At 38.3% G+C, this 21,082-nt stretch overlaps 1 protein-coding gene across 1 annotated transcript in view; it reads left to right on the plus strand.

Annotated features, from left to right (window-relative positions):
- LOC124217869 (neuropeptides capa receptor-like) overlaps positions 1 to 12,293 on the plus strand; it is a 52,600-nt gene extending 40,307 nt beyond the window's left edge. Inside the window, exon 6 of the mRNA XM_046624004.1 lies at positions 8,440 to 12,293. Coding sequence (XP_046479960.1) covers positions 8,440 to 8,680 — 241 coding nt within the window. The 3' untranslated portion in view covers positions 8,681 to 12,293. The remainder of the gene's footprint in view (positions 1 to 8,439) is intronic.
- Positions 12,294 to 21,082: the final 8,789 nt, after the last annotated feature.

Raw genomic sequence — 21,082 nt, forward strand, 5'->3', positions numbered from 1 at the left:
TCGCGTCGTTCTCGTCGTCTGTCCTTGAGCATTGTCGCTACACTTTGACGCGACGTGACCGAATTTACCGCACTTGAAATACTTTGTGCCCTTCGATTTGTCCGGGCAGCCATCGCTCAGATGGTCTCTGCTTCCACAGTTGGAACAACGTCTCGTCGGTGTTTCACTCTTCGTTTGTCCTCTTTTCGTCTTTTCGTGATTCGTCGTCTTGTTTATTTTTGCGTTTCTCGTCGCGGCGTTTCGCGATGCTTCGTACTGTAACAGCCTTTTTCTTAGTCCTTTGATCGAACTCGCGCCGTATAGCATCGCCTTATTGGCTTCATCATCTTGTATTCCGTCAATAATATACTGGATTTGGGACGTGACGTCGATGGGTGCGTGACTCGCGATTTCTAACATGCGATACGTGTACTCGATATATGATTCGTCGTTCTCCTTCTTCGTCACGCACAACCTTCGATGAATCGCTTTACAATACGTCGTTTTCGAAAATTCTTTTTGCAGCGCCCTCTTCATAGACGACCACGTTTTCGCAGCACTCTCAAAATTGACGAACAGCTTCGCGGTGCCTCGCAACAACCTACGACCATACATCACCATTTGTACGTCGGTCCACTCGCACATGTCTGCGACTTCTTCGAAACTGTGGATGCAGTGGGCAACGTTCTCATTCCCCTCGCCAGTGAAAAACTCGAGCGCATTTTCTACGTCTTCGAAGGTCATTACCGGGTGTTTCGAATCACTTGTGGAACGCCTTCATCTTTCGTCGCCATCTTGGCGTCCATCTTCGTCCTCACGGTCTACTCCCGCCGTGCTTCTTCGTCTCTCGCCTCCATTTTGACGTGCATCTTCGTTTGCACGGGTTACTCTTGTCGTGGTTCTTCGTCTTTCGTCTCTATTCGGGCGGCTATCTTCGCCTCCAATATCTTCTTCCATCACGCTTCTCATCGCCCGAGCTCGGCTTTCTCGTCGGTATTTCCGCTTTCGTCGTTTGAGCTTTTCCAGTTCCTTGGCCGTCGATTCCTTATCGAAATGATCGTCTCCTTCATCGGAGGCATCGCTGTTTTCCAAGCCATCGTTTTCGGAACTGATATCGTAGTCATCGTCGTCTTTTGCATTTTTATGCCTTCGGACATAGGCGCTCGCAACACCATCATCTCTCGTCTTTCCTTTGGCTTTCGCCAAGGCTTCGATTAGCCTTTGTTGCAGCACGGCTTTTGCGCCGAAAATCGGTAGGTTGAGTTCTTCCAGCCTTTGACGCAGTTCGTCAACTTTCACGAGCTTAGCGTCTTCCATTTCTACGTCTCTTGTGTCGTCTTCAACTCTGCTTTACGTCTTTGGAATTCGAAATCTCCGTCGTACTTCTAACGATATACTCTTCTTTCAACCCAAACGCCTTGACTAACTTTTTCCTCAATCCCGGACGAGCCTCCAATTTGTCGAATATACGATGTGGGGATTGAGGTGTAAGTCAGGAGTTATTATTAAATGCATTTGTCAACAATACGCAGGTGAGAAAAGAATGAAATGAAATATAAATTGAAAAAAAAAGAAAATATGTGACACGTGCTTCGACCGCTTCCCGATTTCGACTGACTCTCTTGGGCCTTTGCTCGCACGACTCTCGCTCCTTTCGACTATCTCAGCCAATCAGAGTCGTCTCTCGATTCACACGACACCACATACTTTCGTCGAAAATAATCATGATAATTCTGACAAGAATCATAGCAGGAATTGTTGTCAAACAACTCTCGTCCCTTTCGTCGGAACACTCGATAATTTCACCGATCCTACATACATTTTATGACTCAAGTATACGCGTTGATGCTTATCGCGTGAGAACTCAATTCCCAAGCATCTATGTATTTCAACGTGGCATTTTTGATGCCCGTTACAAACGACTCCCTGAACCCTGGGCGTTAACAAAAGTACGAGATTTCCGGTATCGAATAACAAAATATTTGCAAGAGAGCGCTAGAACTGGAGTCACGCATCCGAAATTCCGAGAGGGGACACTGTAGCGAATAGCGAATATTTCAGGCTTTTTGTTTCTTTTGTTCTTCGAGTTTCAACGGCATCAAGCAGGAAGCCAGCAACGAATTCGACGAATTTGCGGAGTGGCGGAATACCGACGATTTCGAAGGAAGGATGTCGAGGCTGCGGAGGGAAGCCAACGAAGAACCCTGCATCGCAGGTACCCAAGACGGACGCGATTTCCGCTGACGGCCGACGCGTCGCAGCCTCGCCTCCTTCACCCTGTCAACAGTAATCGACGGCAGTATGGAAGAACATGACGTCTCAAATTTAGAAGAACGTAACATCTCGATCGAGGCCAAATTTTTCGATGATACGGCACTGGAATTTATAGTGCATGAATTATACGTAGTATTTTTTTCCAATAGATTCAATAATTGTTTCAATCATTTTCTCATCTGCTTAACCTTCATAGTGAGTTCGATTTTACGTGAAAGTTTTTGACCATTCTGTAAGGCCAATGCAGGGTTTTGTGTAAATATCATCCCAATTCCGTAATGTATATAATTTTTGTCTTCGTTGCATAAATTGAAAAGTTCAATGTAATTAGCATATTAGAATTAAAGAACATTTGTTTGTTCGACTTGATGTGAAAATTTCTGATTCCTCATTATGAATGCTGAATAAACGAAAAAATAACAATTATTGATTCTATCGGAAAAAATACTTCCTATAATTCATGCACCCTAGATTTCAGTGTCATGGGGTCATAGTCGTGTCACATAGAATTTTCGATAGCAAGTTTGCGATTTCTTTTTGTTGTGGACTAACGATTTGCGAAGAATGGTCTGGTCTACCCAAGAGATTCCGTGGGGCTTGGCGAGCTTGTGTTCTCGATGCGGAACGGTAATCGGTGCCAATATTCTCGTGATCAAATTTCGAAGTTGATAGTGCAAAGGCTTGGCCGAGTAACGGGTAGCCATTTTGGATCTGCGTTGCCGAACATGTGCTCGAAATTCGTTTGCCAATTCCTTTGCTTGATGACCGTAGCTCGAGTTTTCGCGACAACGCGTAGAGTCAATTTTGTTTATGGAAAATCTAGAGTAGTCGCGGTTTTGAGTTGAGTCATTTCGTTTTCAAATTGCGTGCGGCCAAATTCTGCTGCACGCGGTCTTGTCGCCTCTAGCGTGTCGAGTAATCTTTTGTTTTTGGTTTTTGCCCTTTTTTTTACTATTAAGAGTGCGACTAGCGCAAGTAGGATTAAGGTTTCCTGGATAGATGATTGTTCTTGATTCTGTTTTACTTTTTTTGTTGTTATTTTCGATATCGCGAACAGCGAACTCCGGATTATTGACTTTTTTTTTGTTTTTCTATCACCGCTATTGCAGAATATATTCTTTTATTTCATTTTTGTTAGGTACCTAACGTGCTGCTATCGAGTGTTTCACTCTCACTCTCTTCAAACTTATCCCTCCCCTCTCCGCGGTACTAAGCTACCAAGAATATTATCCGACGTTTAGCGAAGATAAAGATTTCGAGGCATGTTGACCACGCCAGACGCCCAACAGAATCTCGCGATATCTTTTTTAAGATCTAAATTTTTCCAGCTTACATCGCGGGCCGCCAAAGTATTTTGCGCGGTGTAAGTTCTCGGTCACTTCTCCGGGTGGCCGAGGTGCAGTAAAAATCAGCATCACAGTATGTTGACTAATTCTTTCATTTCGAATGAGTTTGACAGTTTCTTTTTTAATTTCATCCATCCATTCATTATCATTCGTAGCAATTATTATGTCGTCTGCGTATGTTGCGAATAGCATAATTTTATCGTGTGGCTGCGACATGAACAAACATTGGTCTTGTGTTAACGATTTTAAACCTTACTCGTTCAACTTTTCAATCAATTTCTTGTGCCATTGTACACCTGATTACTTTATATCGACGGTGACTTCTTTAATAAGCACATTGTCAGTGACAGACCTCACAGCCGGGTACTACAAGTACCCAAATTTCCTAGAGTACTAGCTATAGGTCTTACAGTCACCATTCTCGATAGACTCAAAACGATAATGGTGCGTTCAGGGTCGATTTAACGATTAATAATATGGCCACCAGATATGAAACTGTACTTCAGAGTTTATTGAACAGGCTTTACATAGTAATTATTCAACGCTTGTGTCAACTTGGGTAACTTTCTAACGGTTAGGTATTCGTTCAACACGGGTATCGTCACGAGCAGAATCAAAGTAGGCCCGAGGATGACGTGTACAGGTACCATCTCACCCTAAATCATTGGTCAGTACCTGTACTGTTTTCACCGGGGGCTGCAAGCCGCGCCGGTTTCCCGACACGGAAACCACCCCGGGGTAGCTTAGCTTAGCACCCCGCCAAGGCCAGCCCACGCGGCTACACCAATTTTGTGTGATTTATTATTTATTTTCACGTATTTCTGATCCGCGTACTGTAATACCAACGTTGGTTTCCCAACGTGTCAACCACCCCGGGTCAAAACCTCAATCATGAGGCCCCGGCAAGGCCAGCGTGAGAATCCCCAACTGGCTCTACCCAGTTCTGCTCTTGTATCTAATTACTCGATCACAAGTACGTTGGAAACACGATCCAACGTCGTTTAATAATCAAATCGATTATTATGAGCCTCGATTTGCCGAGTTGATAGCCCCATGTTCGCACAGTTCACTGTATCACTCTCGCACACGTAACGAGCTACTGTCAACAAGACTCACGTGTTATCTCTTCCGAGTTTCGACTAATACTGATCTGGTTTTGGATTCTTCTCCATATTCTCGTCTCGCTCGCTCTAGCGGGGATCTTCTGAATTTTGGACTGTATTGTCCTGTTGACCACTCGCTGTATTGTGCGTGAGATCGCGTACTTGGATTCATTCACACACACATCGTGGTATTATAATACATTCTGTCCTTTTACTAATCTCTAGCTGATCTATAGCGGTCGTTCACCCCCTCGCCTTACCATACCTTTCTGTTATTACATATGGTCTCAAGTGATGCTCGTCCAAACTGTAGTGTTATTGAATACACTTCTTAATTTTTTACACATTCTCAGGTTGAGATCGCGTTAAACATGGGATCATAACTTAATAATCACATGGGGCAATAATGGTCTGTGGCAACGGCCGATTACAAAATTATAGGTCATAAAGCACTAGTTTGAGCTGTTGTTTTCTGTCTATGTATTGGTATGCGTCACCAACACACACACTGTCTCTCTCTGTATTTAAACCTTTATACCAGCGCTTTGCTGTCTCACACGCCACTCTTTCACTATACTCGTACATATTAGCTTTTGAACCAACCTTCTCAGCTGAATTTAATTTACACAGCACTTCACGTAACTGGTCTGGTTCTTTCATATATACATTATTTTCTAATACGCCGTTTAAGTACGCCGTAACGACATTAATCTGATGTATCTCGAGGCGGAGCTTTGCTAATATCGCTGCCAGTAGTCGGATCGACATTGATCTCACAACTGGTGAATATGTCTCGTAGAAATGCTCCCCTGGTCGTTGGGAGCATCCTTTTGCAGCTGGCCTCACTTTCTTCTTCTCTTTTCTACCTGTGTTTTTCGCAACGAAACACGAAACGGTTTTCGATCACTTTTACATCTTTTGGTCTTCTTCATCTTAAACGATTGCCCACGTGCAATTTTTTATTTGCGCCAAATATTCGTCTTTCATGGCAATCTGCCAGGCTTTTGTATCCTCCAGTTCCTCTTGCCATGTGGAGAAATCGTCATCTTCCAACAGTTCGATTACATCTTCGTCGTTTCTAACATCATCGTTAATTTCTACTGGCACCAAGCAACTGTTTACGTCGTCTTCCACGCAATCTGGTATGAACTAGCCTCCGACGACCTCTTCCTCTTTTTGGGGATGGTACCACCTCTTCCCATGAGATTGTAGTAGCAGGAGGCACTATCGGATGCTGTTTTTCAGCATCATGTTTTACTTCCACTGCTAGTACCAGGTAGGTTTGAACCGACAACAATTTCATTGTGACCACTGTCTTCCTCTTCATCGTGTATTTCTGTTTATTTCTAATGAACAGCTGATTTACTCATGAACTTCACGCTTCGGCTTACTTCTGTTTTTCTCGTCGCTGAAATGTGCACGCGATATGTTTTGGATATCACGTTATACCCCACGAAGGTAACTTCTATAGAAGGTGATTCTTGTTTGCCTTTTTATCATCTTTTGTTTTCACGAACACTTTTTCCCGGAACGGTTGCATACATGAACAGCACTGTACGGGCTTCCCCTTTCACGTCGCGAAGGGTATCTGCTCTTTCAGAGTTATTGTTGAACACCGATTACGCACATATAATGCGTTATTCACAGCTTCTGCCCAAAACACTGGCGGAGCACCGGCTTGACGTATCATGCATAGCGCTATTTCTATTAACGTTCTATTTTTTCTCTCCACCACCCCGTTCTGTTGGGGGATGTACGTCACATTTAAACGTCTCTTGATCCCATTTCGTTTTCAGAACGCGTCGAATTCATTATCGCATTGCAGCATTTTTATTTTCTTTTCCGCGAAATTCTCTAATTCAGCTTTGTACTCTTTGAACATACTGAGAGCCTCATTTTTGTTTTTCAGAAAATAGACCTCGCACCATCGCAATTTATCGTCTATGAAAATTACAAAGTGTCATTTATCAAGTACTCTCACTATTAGCCAAATTTAGTTCACTCTTCACTCGTGTAAACTATTGAACTATGTCTCTTTCTTCACACATGTCACTTGTGCACCCATTGTCCATACGCCACTGACGATGAGTATTGTTTTGGCTCCCATACATAACTTCTTCCCTATTGGTCAGGAACATCGAGACCTTGCTCTTATCTTTCGATGCTTGCTCTGCTTCGCTACCTTTTTCTTCCAACCATCGCGCACTATGTCTATTATTCGGCACGTACCTTGACCGACAGTTCTAGTTATGTGTCCGAAACGGTGGCACCGCAAGCATTCAATCATGTTTTTGTTTTTCGTCTCATCACTATCTCGACTTCTCTCTTCCACCTTTGTCTGCGAACCGGTATATCTTTTATTTCTCACGTACAAATCCCCCTGCTCTGCGCCTTGGTCTCGAAACCTCCTGCTCTCGTATTCTTCTAATATCTTGACCTTCGAGACGTCTATTCGTGGCAGAGCATCGCGATATTCCATCGCTGTGCGAAACATGCCAAACGAATCAGAAGAATCGCCAAGAGCTCATCTGGAAACACCGACCCAAGTTCAACGAGCTTTTCATCCATTTCGAAATATTCCGTGAGGTGTTTCTTGATATCGTTCTCTTGCGTCCGTGTTAACGCCAACTTTTTCAGAAGGGTTACTTTTTTCGCAGGGCCACTTGATTGATACAGGGACTTTAATTCGTATTAGATCTCATTGGAAGAGACTAGGCCGTCTAATGCTATTAGTTCGCTTGAACTAACGGCCAACAAAATGTCCACCTCGGCTTTCCCGTCGTACTTGATCCATTTTTCAAGTGTATTGCCGGATACGGCTGATCTCGGGATATCTCCCGAAACGCGTCCCCACAGATAATTTTTTTCATCATCAGCAAACCTGTTGAAATATTTACCGTTTCTCCCTGATAAGATGTGCTTCGCATATGCAGCGTCATTGTTATGACGACTCAGACTCAGACTCTTCTTGATTTTTTTTTAAGATCAAGTGTCTTGGTTGGGGCGGGCTTAGAAGAAGCATGACTGATGATGCTTATGACATTTTAATTTTGCGCTTCCTCTCAATTTTTCATTACACACTATTATTGATTGGGGGCATACCTATACGAGATCAGCTCCGATATATCAGAAGAGTTGAGTACTTTTACGTATTTAATCGTAGAAATCTATCGTTAAACTTCAAAACGTTATTTTGCAGTCCGTTTCGCGAGCCGTTTGACAAAAAAATGATACGATATTTTGCTTGTGACTAGAAGTAGTATTAGAGTTTTTTTGTCGATTGAAAAATATTTTCCAATTACCTTAAAGCTCATGAAATAACGTAACTGTCTTCTGCCACAGAATTTTTATGCTTCTTTGTAGAAAAGTTTCATGCAAACTTCCAACTGGATATGTAGACATCGGTTTTTTCGATATTCGTTCTGTCGCGAAGTTTCAGCGTTGACTAAAGACACAGATTATCTTCTGAAATATACGTTTGCGCAGGTTATCGATGTTGTGAATTCTGTAACTGTCTGCACAAGGAATGTAGAAAAGAGGAGAGGAGAGCAGACAAGAAAATCTCACTAGTGATTCATTTTCAGCAGGAAGCTGTTTCTCAGTACCTATTTATTACATGCGTGTTTCAGTATTCCGACGACTCGTCGTTATATCAATAAAATAACTATCAGAGATTGATTCTTATCAAAAGCAACGATTAATTCAAACAATTGTATTTTTGGAAATAACTGTTGCAGATGTACCCTGGACCATGCAAAAGATATTTTACGTTCTCCGAGTCACACGAGGTGTAATAAAGACGATAATGGTAACGGTGTGAATTTGAATGCTTCTCAGAACGAGGACCATATGCAAAATTCAAACACTGAGCCATTACTTGATTCCAAAAAGACATCAATCATCAGCCAGGCCAGCAATGGAAAACCAAAGTGCCACACTACTGAGGTCTACGTACCACCGGATGAAACTTGCATCTGATCCCATTTTCAGGAGACTTTCACTATAAGAGTGACTGTTTGAGACCTGATGTATATTTCAAGTTTTATCTTGCTACTCGATCAACGATCCATTCGACACTTACAATGAATCTGTAATAGTTGACCAACTCACGGCAGTAACAGTGGATTAAAGAGGCACTCGCCTGCAAACTGTGATTTTGAAGAAAACACCTTTTCTACCCGCGTTATTTTAATTTCTGTTTGAGTAACGGAATTGCTGCGGGTTGAAGTATATTTCTGTAAATTACGTAAGGTTTTGATGGGGGCAGGGTCGAAAATTCTTATGGAGCTTAACATCAGGGTAGAGCAAGTAAATCAATTTCTTGCGTATTTTTTGTCAACTTCAAAAAATACATCGCAACAATATAATTGTTGTAATTTCGATTATGGCATCATTGCTGATGTTTTGAACCCGTGTGTCCTCTGCAGTATTGTGAAAATTGTAATAAAAAAATATTGTGATTGCGAAGTTGTTTTATAACGTGAGATTATAAAAAATTCAAATGCAAATTGCTTTTGTAATGGGTAGCTTAAACAAAATTAGGTACTTTATTCTTAAGGTAGTTTCTTGAAAGAAAAGTTAATTACTTATCACTTTTATAGTTCTGATACGTACGTACGTGTGTGGAAAATGGAATTAAACTTTATATTATTTAAAATATTTTCAATGATTAAAATGCGTATATCAATAAAACAGCAACGAAAATTGGTACCATTTAAAATGGTCCAATGTATCTATACCTATGATAACGAATATGCTAATAAATTCAGTTATATTTGAATCCTTTGTTGGTCGAAAACAAATATAACAAAGGTCCAACGTATGAAGCAGCTGGAAAAATACAAAAATAATCAGATCCAAGTTTTCATTGTGTAATATAACTCCCGATAACATAAGCTAAACATTTATATCGAATAAATATTACGTTGATTGGAAGCATTTCATTCGTCAACTGAATTATTTCGTCTATTCTTTCACTGCTTTCAGACTGTTAGAATACTGTTGAAATGCTTGCATTTTTTCACAGAATCTTTTTATGTTACCTTGCACAAGCCTTTCGTCATTAGAATGAATATATCCGATATAATCGAGACGTTTTTGAAACCGACTGAATATTATTTCTTATCAATAAAACATTTGATGGAACAAAAAATAAGATGAATGAAATGATCTTTTAATCAGCTACGTTGTACCATTTCAATGAACTGTATGTTTTCTTGTCTAAGTGTTCTTATGTTCAAAATTAACAAGTCATTCGTTTGAGAGAACTGTTTTTTATTCAATTCACGTAACTCACAGATTAACATTTATTTCACCATCCGTAACCGCCGCACTCAGATGACTTAAACTTTTTTTTGATTGAACATTTTTTTCCCCCTAGGTATCCACACGTATGGTCTGCATTGCTGTGGATAGATTTCTTAATTCAACTCTTTTTGGTATTAAAATCAATTTTTGGTAATTTTCAACGAAAATTCACCAAACTCTCCCTCTAATCAAATTTGATTAAAAAAGTCATTCGAGAAGCATTCCTAAATATTTTTGTAGGTGGACACGATCACCAGTGCTAAACGTGGGTTTGAAACTAGAAATTTGTTTGTTTAGAAACTAGTTTGAGTCTAGAAATAACACGAGGCACATAATTCAATGTATGTACATCAAGGGAAGACTTTAGTGAAACTCGATTTTTTTTTTCAATTTAGTAATGAAAAAAAAAAACAAATAGCTCTCAAAAAATTTAGACATTGAACCAAAGCTTGGATTACAAAACAGGCAGAAGAAAACTAACATGCCTGAGCAGCCGTTCCTCAAACTTTTTATCACTTGCGAAAATGAAATTATTGGATAGAAAGATTTTGATTAAATATTTTTGCAAATCCCTCAGAAATGGTTATACTAATTTTGCTATAAAGATAACTGACTCAAAATACAGTAAAGCTAATTATATCTCAAACAGAAGAATATTGATGGCATTGTTATTTGTAAGATTATTTACCTAAATTGTATATGTAATTGATGAAATGAGAACGTACAGAAAAATTGTCGTTTTCAATATTGCTGATTCTTTGATGAAGTTTATGAAATGTTGAAAGTAAAATTACAGTAAGCAACTTTATTGAAGTGTAATGGAGGCATTTTGTACGCACATAGCAATGGGATTGCTTACCGAGGAGGGTTAACGAAGAGCTGCATTGCGGTGTTGATAAAGTGTTCAAATTAAATAAGCTAGTAGCTAAGTAGTTCCTTAGCATTGATTGCCATCCGACGTAAAAATTTCATTTACCATTTCTGATAATTTCTCTCTTCGATAGTGCGTTAAAATAATATGACGAGTGAATTTTCACTATCAAGATGGCTGATTATTTTCATAGATATCCAAAAGTAACAAAAATTGGACCTGTAAATATATAGCGTATACGAATACTCGCAAAAAACTTGGTTCACGCAAAATGTGAGGAGAAAATTTGATTCACCGACTTGTCAAAATATTCCCGAGCACAAATATACAGGATGACGAAAAAGTATGGAAACACTTAAATAGTTAGGTAAGAGTGATGTCAAAAAAATTACCAAGATTCAATTTTCAACAAGGAATTCAATGGCGTCCTTAGATTTGACCTTGAGGCACGGTATCAACATCATTTCTAGGTTTGCTTCTCTTCTGAATGGAGAAGGATAGGTATGAGATGGCCATCTCATTCGGAATAACCGTATGCAAATAGTCGTTTTGTCATGATTTCAGACTGTGGAGTTTGTGTTATTCCCTTCAAATCCCATGAAATGCATAAACAATACGATAACAGAAACGTGCGAGAAATAAAATACGTACCTACGTGGTTACGTTATTGGTGCCACTTTCTTACCGGACTCTAATCATAGGTCACGATCATGCTTCATAAACATTTTAATCCAGAAGATACGACGTTGTAAACACTGTTCAATGTAGCATGCATTATACATATTTGTCATGCTACGTTGAATTGCAGTGTGAACAAACCATTGCTCCAAACAATCAGACGCCAAGAATATACCTAAAATGTGTGATAATCGATCCTGTCGAGGGCCTCGCACAATCCTCACGGATCGTGGCTTTCGGTTAAATTTTCGCAAATTTTTCGAATTTGTAGATCATGTCGTACTGGCGAAGAGTCGCTCACTATTGTTACGAATCGATTCTATGAACTGCTGTTTCAGTTCTACGAGCTCACAAAGGTCAGAAAATTACCGTCAAATTTTTAACAACAAATCGACCTGAGTCGACTGTGGTAACTTTAAGTAGCACTACTTGATCTACAAACTAGGAAAATCTTGTTTAATTCGTTCGAAAGACGGTTCTCGTGAAGACTATGCGGGACGATTTGTAAGTATTGCTTGTGGAATGGAAAATTTTTAAATACGAGAATTTCGATTCAAGAAAAATATGCTCAACTACTATTTAAGTTATTCTTAACGGACGTCGCTTGTGATTCACTTTCGAAAAAAATTAAATAAAATACTAGGCAGTACGTCTTAAGAGAAGTAAAAATTGATGTATGAACGATATGCGAAGTCTTGCTTCTTTGTTTACGTTGACATGATATGTATTTATGAATCTCGCTCAATAAATGTTTAAGTAATTTATACTATTGATCCCCTGATTATATTTTGAAATACTCCCATAAGTACAATATTAAGTTTATGCATTCACTGTTGAATACGTCGATTTGCATATCTGCTCGAAATGTTTCTATACCACTGATTTGCGATAATGGATGAATTGAACGGTATTATTTCGGAACAAAATTTCTGCCAACAATTAATATCAGCACATCGTGGCTAGAATTTCATATATATGTGAAAAGAGGTAAGTCGACAAAAAATTGTGAACACAAAAGTAAAGTATAATAATTATTTGCCATATTTGACGTATAAAAAGTTTAAGCAGAAACTCACAAAAGACTGTCGATTAGAATTTTTCCCAATTTTTTTCTTTAAAAAGTTGTAAAAAGAGTAGAAGCGAAGACCGGTCTCTGGGTCTGAGCTTAAAAATTTTCACATCTGAAACAAAATATTTGAAATTATATTCAGATTTTTAAAGTAAATCCAAAGATTTGATGGTTTTCAAAAATCATAAGTAATATACTCAAAAATATTTGGAAAAAAATTGCGGTGCTTTTCAATACAAAAAACTGCGGACCAAATCAAACGGTCAGACCCTGGTCGATGTGGCGTGGAATATCCCATATACGAAGGTTTAATAACAAGAAATAATCTGAAATTAAATAATCTCCACGAGCACCGTGAATAGAGATTTTAATTTTCTTACAGGAAACGAAACAGTTTGAGATCGTATACAGTTTACAAAAACATCGTTTGAAAAAAAAAAAAAAAAATTGTAGGCGCAACTCAACTCAATCGCGGTAAACCTCGTAACAAAAATAATTCGAGTTTTTTCAGAACCAAAGTTGATGCCAAAATAACGATAAAAGATATCGTCATACGTATTTTGATAACTTTATCTACAGTCTTGAGGATCTGAATTACAATTGCACAACTTTCAGTCACAGTTTTTGTTTGCATGCGAACTATAAGGTTAGTGAAGATGTCACTGGTGTTTATATTGTATTTACGAAAAAAACTTGTATCAACTAAAACTCCGTTTACTTTAATTACTATCGATGAAAATGTAGAAATATTGATATTCTCTGAACAATGTGCTAGTAAAATAAACAACACATTCCACATACACTCGCCTAAGGTGCGTCGAGTGGTTCGATGATATATCACAAGGGTGGAAAATTCAAACATGCGGAGTGTCTGGTATTATAACTGCGCGTTAAAAATGCTAAGAAAGTTAGCTGCATCTGTACATAAAAGTGTCAATTTTTTTTCTCTTCATTACAATGCACTCTTTTTCAAATACATGTTCATGACGATGACGTCATACGATCCTGACGCCTCCTATTTGATCTGGTTCAACTTAAGCTTTGACCAACAACATATGAAGGATATCATGTTCCGGCCCGAAAAACTAACCGCGGAATTTCGAATAAATTTACCCTCATTTGTATTGTATATTTGTTGGCGTGCTTTATACTTATTAAGAGGAGAGTAAATGTATTATCTACGCTATTGTCTGCAAGCCCACTTGCGGATGAGTATAGGTCACGAAGAGCTTTTGCTTGCAACATATTTGATTACACGAATTCTCTACAGCCTTTCACCGAACGTCTCGCAGAAGCAGCCCCCGTTAATGACAACGGCATTCAATCATTATAATGATTGATTAAAAATTGATTGACGAATCCACAGTTACCATAGCGCGAACAAAAGCACCGTGAAAGAAGTTGACGGCATTGAAGCTAAATTGTAATTGAAAGATTACAGTTATATTGTACGTGGTCGAAATCATGTATGTGGGAACTAAAGTTATGGTTCGAGAGATAAATGTCTTTCGTGCAATTGACTTTGGCAACTATTTTTTCTCCCTGTTAAAATTCTGCAATCAATTTGGACCCACTTTTACGTCCGGAACTCGATCTTAAAAACATAGCAGTGGGTGATATATCAATAAATTGCAATGGTGTTTGGTTAGAAACAGATTTTATCGATCATGAATATAGAATGATTATTATATTGTAACTGTTACCTAAACTGATTAATGAAAACTTAACTAGAAAACCGCCAGGTACAAAGCTATGAAAATCGCAAAAATGCACGGCTAACCGTTTTGGATTTTTTCGATCTAAATTTGTACGATTTTCAAAAATTGTTTAAATAATTAATTGATACACAATATCAACGTAATTTTGGGAGAAGAAATGATTGGATGCAGTCCTAATAGAAGCGAGCAACGTATCACGAATTACAGCCGGAAAACGAAAAATTTCTTTCTTAATTCGTTTACTGTTTGTCCTACGATCTTTTTGATCTCTTTTCAGTGTTTTGGTATTCGTAAATCTAAGAACTTGAAGAGTCCTGTACATGTAGCAACATTTCCAAGTTTACAACATTTTTTCACGGCTAGAATTACGATCGCGAATCAATTGAATAACCCTCCGGACATTTCCTAAAATATCTTATTGCATCACTTATGTATGCATATTGGGTAAAATGAACTTATCCTTCAAGTGAAATCAAATAATAAGTCAACTGAGTAATACGAAACTTACGTACCAGAATAGAGCGTATATAATATTTCATTTAAATCTCAAGAACGGTTTCGAAGCTGTCTTGCAAAAAGTGTTGAAAAACGTATTCCGAAAATCAAGTCGTCAAATAACTGCCGATCATCTTTCAAATTGCAACTCGTGAAAACAAAATGCATCTTTTTTATCATATGATTGTTGGTTGCTTGCGAATCTTCCTCAATCATTAAAAATAATTTGAATTCAACTTAAAAATGGCGAATATCTCTATTGACTACCCACCGCATTGCCTACCAACAGCAACGTTTAATTGGGACGTATAAGATGTTGGTAATGAATTATGGTATCAACTTGATTAACCGTATAAAGCAGACATGAATTTGAAAATCTATTTTAGATGAAAGCAACCCACACATATAATTTTTGCACAATTTATACGACGCTTATCGTGATAATGAGCAAAACATGCTACGTGTATTTATGCTTGAAATATGGATTGAACGAGCGTGAAATCACGAATATCTGCTTTATCTGCAAAGTATTGTTAATTTTGTATCTGATTGTTGAATGTGTACGAAAATATATCTGGTACATTACGTGTCATGAGTCAGTTTTGTAGCATTTATAAATTAATAACATCATTATTTCAAACGGTTCGATGTTTGAGGCCTGATAACTCCGAAACGACTTACCTTACGCAAATCTTTATTCATATCTTTTTTGTAGAGCGTAAAATTTCCTACAAGAATATGTTTTGTTTATATCATCACACTGATTCGTTTTCGAGCAATAAAGTTCTAAATTTTTTAAAATAATTTTCCCATGTCATTTAAATGGGAAATAGAAAATTGAGAATCGCCACCTCTAAATATCAATATTAAGAGCTCATATTTTACCGAGGTCATTTTTGAGGGACACTCGGAAGATTTTTCAATCTTCTTCGAAAAAAAAAAAATAGGCGATTTTTTTGAAACACTCTAATATACACTATACATATATAAAGCGTATGAAAATTATAAGCATCGCATAAAATTTCTACATTTATTTTTTCCCACGTGAGAAAGATTACAACACATAGCATTGGACTTATATATGTCGTTCCTCAAATGCTCGAAAATGGGACTCTTGAGGCCGCGTAAAACATTTTCCAACTGTGCCTCCACGAGGCCAATATATTTGGTGGGAATTCGAATACTTACCATACATATTACCACGAAGAGAGGCAGAAGGTTCGCCCAACAAATACGGAAAAGTTTTTCCGTTTGAAGTGCTCCACCAATCATCCTTGTAACGGTGGTCCCGGAATGTTGGAGATGGGGTTGAAAATAGGCTGGATCCTGCGGTATACCATGTATACTTATCGGTACGGGTGATAATAAGAAATTTCGGGTACGATAATGTTTTCTAACAACCATTTCCAACGGGATGGAAACATATGGAAGAACTTTGTGGAGTTGCAACATTGCACTCGTAGTTGCGTTGCAGAACGCATGCATTTCCGGTTGAGATACATTGACGCAACTTTTTGAGCGATTCAATTCAACGTAAGCAATCGCATTATTATCCGGAAAGCATGCATAAACGGATCGAAACATCTTCATCGAAGATTTCACAAGAAAACAAATATACCCATGAGGATCGGTATTCAAAATATTATTACAAATTATTGGTAAATTGAAAGAAAATTCATGGAAGCTTGCATTAAGCTGTTGCTGGAGACCGAAGCCATTATCCGCATTTCTCTCGGTTTCAACATCTTTCGAAGTTCATCTATCTCTCGTCCCGTAGTTTCGAGTTCACTTATCATTCATTCGGATTTCACCACCGCCTCATAGTCAAATTTGAAATATATCAGTCCTTGTTCACTCCATAACACAGTAAAATTTTCGGGTGAATGATTGTAATAAATAATATCCAATCAATGCATGTAATCCAGCAGATATTCCACACCAACACTACTATCCTCCGAAGACTAAAGTATTTCCGGCTCTCGCGATAACGCAGTTGAATTTTGTTGGCTGGATTCACAAATTGGACCCATAGTAGGGAGGTGGATCCAGAGAAACGATGTTGATACTGATCGTGAGCGGAATACTTGATGCATCTCCATGGCTGCCTAATTCTCCGTGAAATCCGAATAACACTCGAATGTGTATCACAACGTATATGGTCATATGGTTCATGTCTGATAAAGTTAAATCCGTCGAAACTGACGCTTACACCGAGAGCTTTGAGATGTTGAAGAACTTTGTGCGCGCATTCAATTTTCTAGCATACTATGCGCAAGTCTTCCATCCGTAATTCATACGATCCAATGAATGACGATTGGATACATTGAGTTTGCTCGTCAAAATTCTAAGAACATTACAAGAACGTAATGAAAGATGGTGTTGCCTTCCGAGTCAATCAATCCCACGTCGTTGTTGCACATACGCGGAATTCGAGTGAAACTGCTCGGGGTTCCAATTCTAAAAACTGCTGGATCGATTACTCCGTCGGGTATAATGTTCCTATACTTAAATCGGAGGTAAACTTAATATCCAGTCCCAAGGCTAGACTGCGATGTCTTCCTGATAAATTATGAGGAATATTTGCGTATTACAGGAAGAAGCTTATCGCACTTCGTTCCGCACTCTGAAACAGAGGAACATTAGCGACGAATAAAACGCGTTACCACAACCGATATTGAAACCGGCTTGATTGCTCACATTTTCATACGATGAAGCTACGTCGAAATCATATGACTCTTATCACTGAGTGAGAAGGAAACGTTATCCGGAATTTCATTTCACTCTCTTGTTGCTTTCCGGTTATAACAGGGGAAGTTAATCCGAAAGAGAGCGACGTACAATACATGTAGATCTAGCTCTATTTTTCGCTTAGCGCCTCGCGTGATAGATGTGCGTATAATCAAATTTCACTCCACAATTCACTTTACAACTCATTTTTCAAGCCCCATGGCTCGTGATGACGTAATCTTTATACGAAGTGGAATATATCAGAGATGAGCTTAATATCATTATTTGTTACATGGCCAAAATCTTAGAGAGAAGTGAAGAACAAACTTTTTTTATCCAATTCTTGAACAGAATTTCGTCTCGCGAATGTAACTCCCGAATTTTATAGTTCTGAAATTTATATTGGAATTTTCAATTCTGATCTCTGAACGCAGTATTTTGTAAATCAAATTGGCGATTAACATTTTTTATATTACGAAATGGAGAAGAAGGACTTACGCCCAAGTCCAAACTGGTTGTTCCTTCGTGAAAGAATTCATTTCAATAAAATTAACATGTCAAGTACCTAAAACATTATACCACGAAGATTTGAAAGCCAGTTGGATAAATCAGCAATAAAAATTTCGATTCGATAGTACAGCCCTGACAATTATTTGAGGCATATTCTTGGAGCTATTTGAGTCAACAACCAAATTTTGTTGGTCAGTTTAGAAATTAGATTGCTCGGGTTTGAGACAAGCTTAAACCGTCACCTTTAGAGTGTTCAGGTATCGTTAAAGGCAGCATTGAAATTGGTGCATCAGTTCCCTATCTTGATGTGCGCAGTTCGTAGTTGCATCGGTATTGTTCGTATAATATCGAATGTTTGCAGAGAAAAGGATTGTTCCGTTTTTATGTTTTCACCTGTGAAGAGTGTCGCATGATACATGGATGTATCTGGACACATTTTTCACCATGTGAATAAGGATGGCAGGCCTCAATTTTTTTGGAAATTGTCATATTGGCGGGTTTATCTCTATGTAGTCGAAACTCGCTGGTTAATGGTCTCAGAGTTTTACCGATAAAGTGAAGTTACAGCAGTGATTATTTCATCGACATATCTGAAATAGAATGAAAGCGCAAACTCAAGTCTGTTCAAACAATGTTGTTCTGAATCATCCATGACCAAATCAGACAAGATTGGAGAGAGCGGTGAGACCATAGGTAGACCAAAAGTTTGAGCATAATTAACGTCGTTAAATTTCAAAATAGCGGCCTTGAAACAGATGTGTAAAGCTTTAATTAATTCATTAAGTGGAACAGAAACATTGTCTATCAATTGAGACCAACGTTGCTTGAAAGCGTGAAATTACACCAACTGGATAATAAGGACAAAAAAAAAAAATACCAGAGTACCTACGTTCATAGATCCCGGGTTAATTCAAACACATATCTTTCAGAATACGCTACAGGGCTTTACCCCTCTGGCCTCTGTCCTTATGCGTACCAGTCTCGTCTAGTTTGGACGCAAATAGGTAAGTTTCCCACTCGCAGTTACCTCGTTTGTGCCAACTCGCTGCTCCGACTGAGTCCACTGATTTCAAAGGATCGTCCAATTATGCGCTGCTCTCTAACTTAGCCGAATCGCCCTGTTCACTGACACTGGTCTTCGTCGTCGGCGATGTTAGCCATTTTCACGTTCTCTGATCCTTATCTTATGCCTTACGTAGCCTGAGTGCACGATGGTTCGATACGGTACACGTATTTACTTTCGAATCAGTTGCGTGGCTTCAAGTCGTTGGCGTCTTCACGGGATTTTAAACTTGGACAAATAAAACGAGCGTGAAAAATTAGGGACGACATTAAAGAGCGTGGATTATTAATATTCCACAAATACGAAATTCACATACATGTGAGTCAGGCAGCGGTGTAAATATTTAAAATTTCCTTTGGCCTCAGGACTTCGTACTTTTATAGCCGATTAAAAACGTTGAATCGCAAAATATTTCTCTGCTATTTATCGTGTGACTAAACACATGGACACCAGTAGATTTGATTTTTCTTTTTTTTTTTTATATATATATGTTCTAATTGTGGCAAGCAATTTCAGCACATATGCATTTTGCACATCGTATTATTACACAATTTACATCCGCAATCAAATACGCCATAATGTAATTGATTTCCCTTTGAGGGGTTCTAATTTCGAGGTACATCCTGTGTTTGCCTGGGTAACAGTTGTATCCATCAGACACCAATGCGCAGATTTGATGTACCAGCCCTGACTTGGATCGCCGAAGGCTATCGAGAACGCATTTATAATAGGATCTTGCTAGTGTCTCAATACTGATCCATTCGCAAAATTACGGGAGATTGCGTTACGTAATTGCGTCAAAAGCGGTGTACAAATCTCCCAAAATTATTGCAGGTTAATTAGAGCAGATTTGATTTGTGAGCAGTGATTTGAATCATAATATAAATTATTATTCAGTTGTTGGACACGTGAAATCACTATCAAATAGATTCTATGGATTTGATTGAGGCTTATGCGGTAATAAGGTTGAGATTCGTTACTGAAAAAATTCTAAAGTTTGTTGCGTCAGGTATTTTAAAGCCTATTGGCAGAGTTAAAGCGATCTTCTCAACAAACGAAATTTTGAAACAAAATCATATTTTAAGATATTGCAAATTTCAAGTTTGCATATAAATTGAAAAGAAATTTGTAGTATCACCATCAAATGCTCCTCTTGGAACTGTAAACATTTTACGAAATAAAATCATACGTTCAACTTCACTTTCCCAATGTCAATCAGGGAGTTCCACACACTTGAGCATTTTTTCGATTATATTTTAATTTTACATGTATATTTTAATTGCAAAAATGGAACACAATCACACTTTCAAAACGTTATGATACATTCGATACGAAAAAACTCAACTTTTCAAGCTACTTTGATTAACGGTCGGACGTCACAAATGAAATAAACAGTCGCGAATATGACGAGTAAAAACAGTTTTACGAATGCGAAAGATTTGTTTCTTTGATTTTCGGTATTTAGATTTGATTAAAAAAAATATCAGGTCCAGAAACTTCAAGATCCATCCGGCTTTATGGAAATTGCTCACACATAGAATTTGCGAAAGTTTTCGTGTCTCTTCACAACTATTCAGTCTTTGAATTCAAGTGTGTACACAATAAGAGATCAAAGATCAAACAATGTGCAACAGAAGGGTGAGTCTCGGCAGGTAGAAAGGTAAGATGACAATTTTTATCAACCTTGATGGTTTTCATACGAAACAGAAAAAAGTATTTTTCCCACTTCACATGTGCTTGTCCACTATATCAGGAGGCAATATTTGAACCCTGGAGTGCCAGCAAGTTATACGCTTCGTATATCGTAAATGTTAGCACTGGCATCAAAGACATTGCTACGTATAACATTATATAAGTATATATAGTAGAAGAGAGGCTGTATAAGACATTTGCTGCACGCACTTTAGCTGCAATAACAAGAAGTAGATATTTTTGTTGAAAA

The sequence above is a fragment of the Neodiprion pinetum genome, chromosome 1 (genome assembly GCF_021155775.2).
Source record: "Neodiprion pinetum isolate iyNeoPine1 chromosome 1, iyNeoPine1.2, whole genome shotgun sequence".
NCBI lineage: Eukaryota > Metazoa > Arthropoda > Insecta > Hymenoptera > Diprionidae > Neodiprion > Neodiprion pinetum.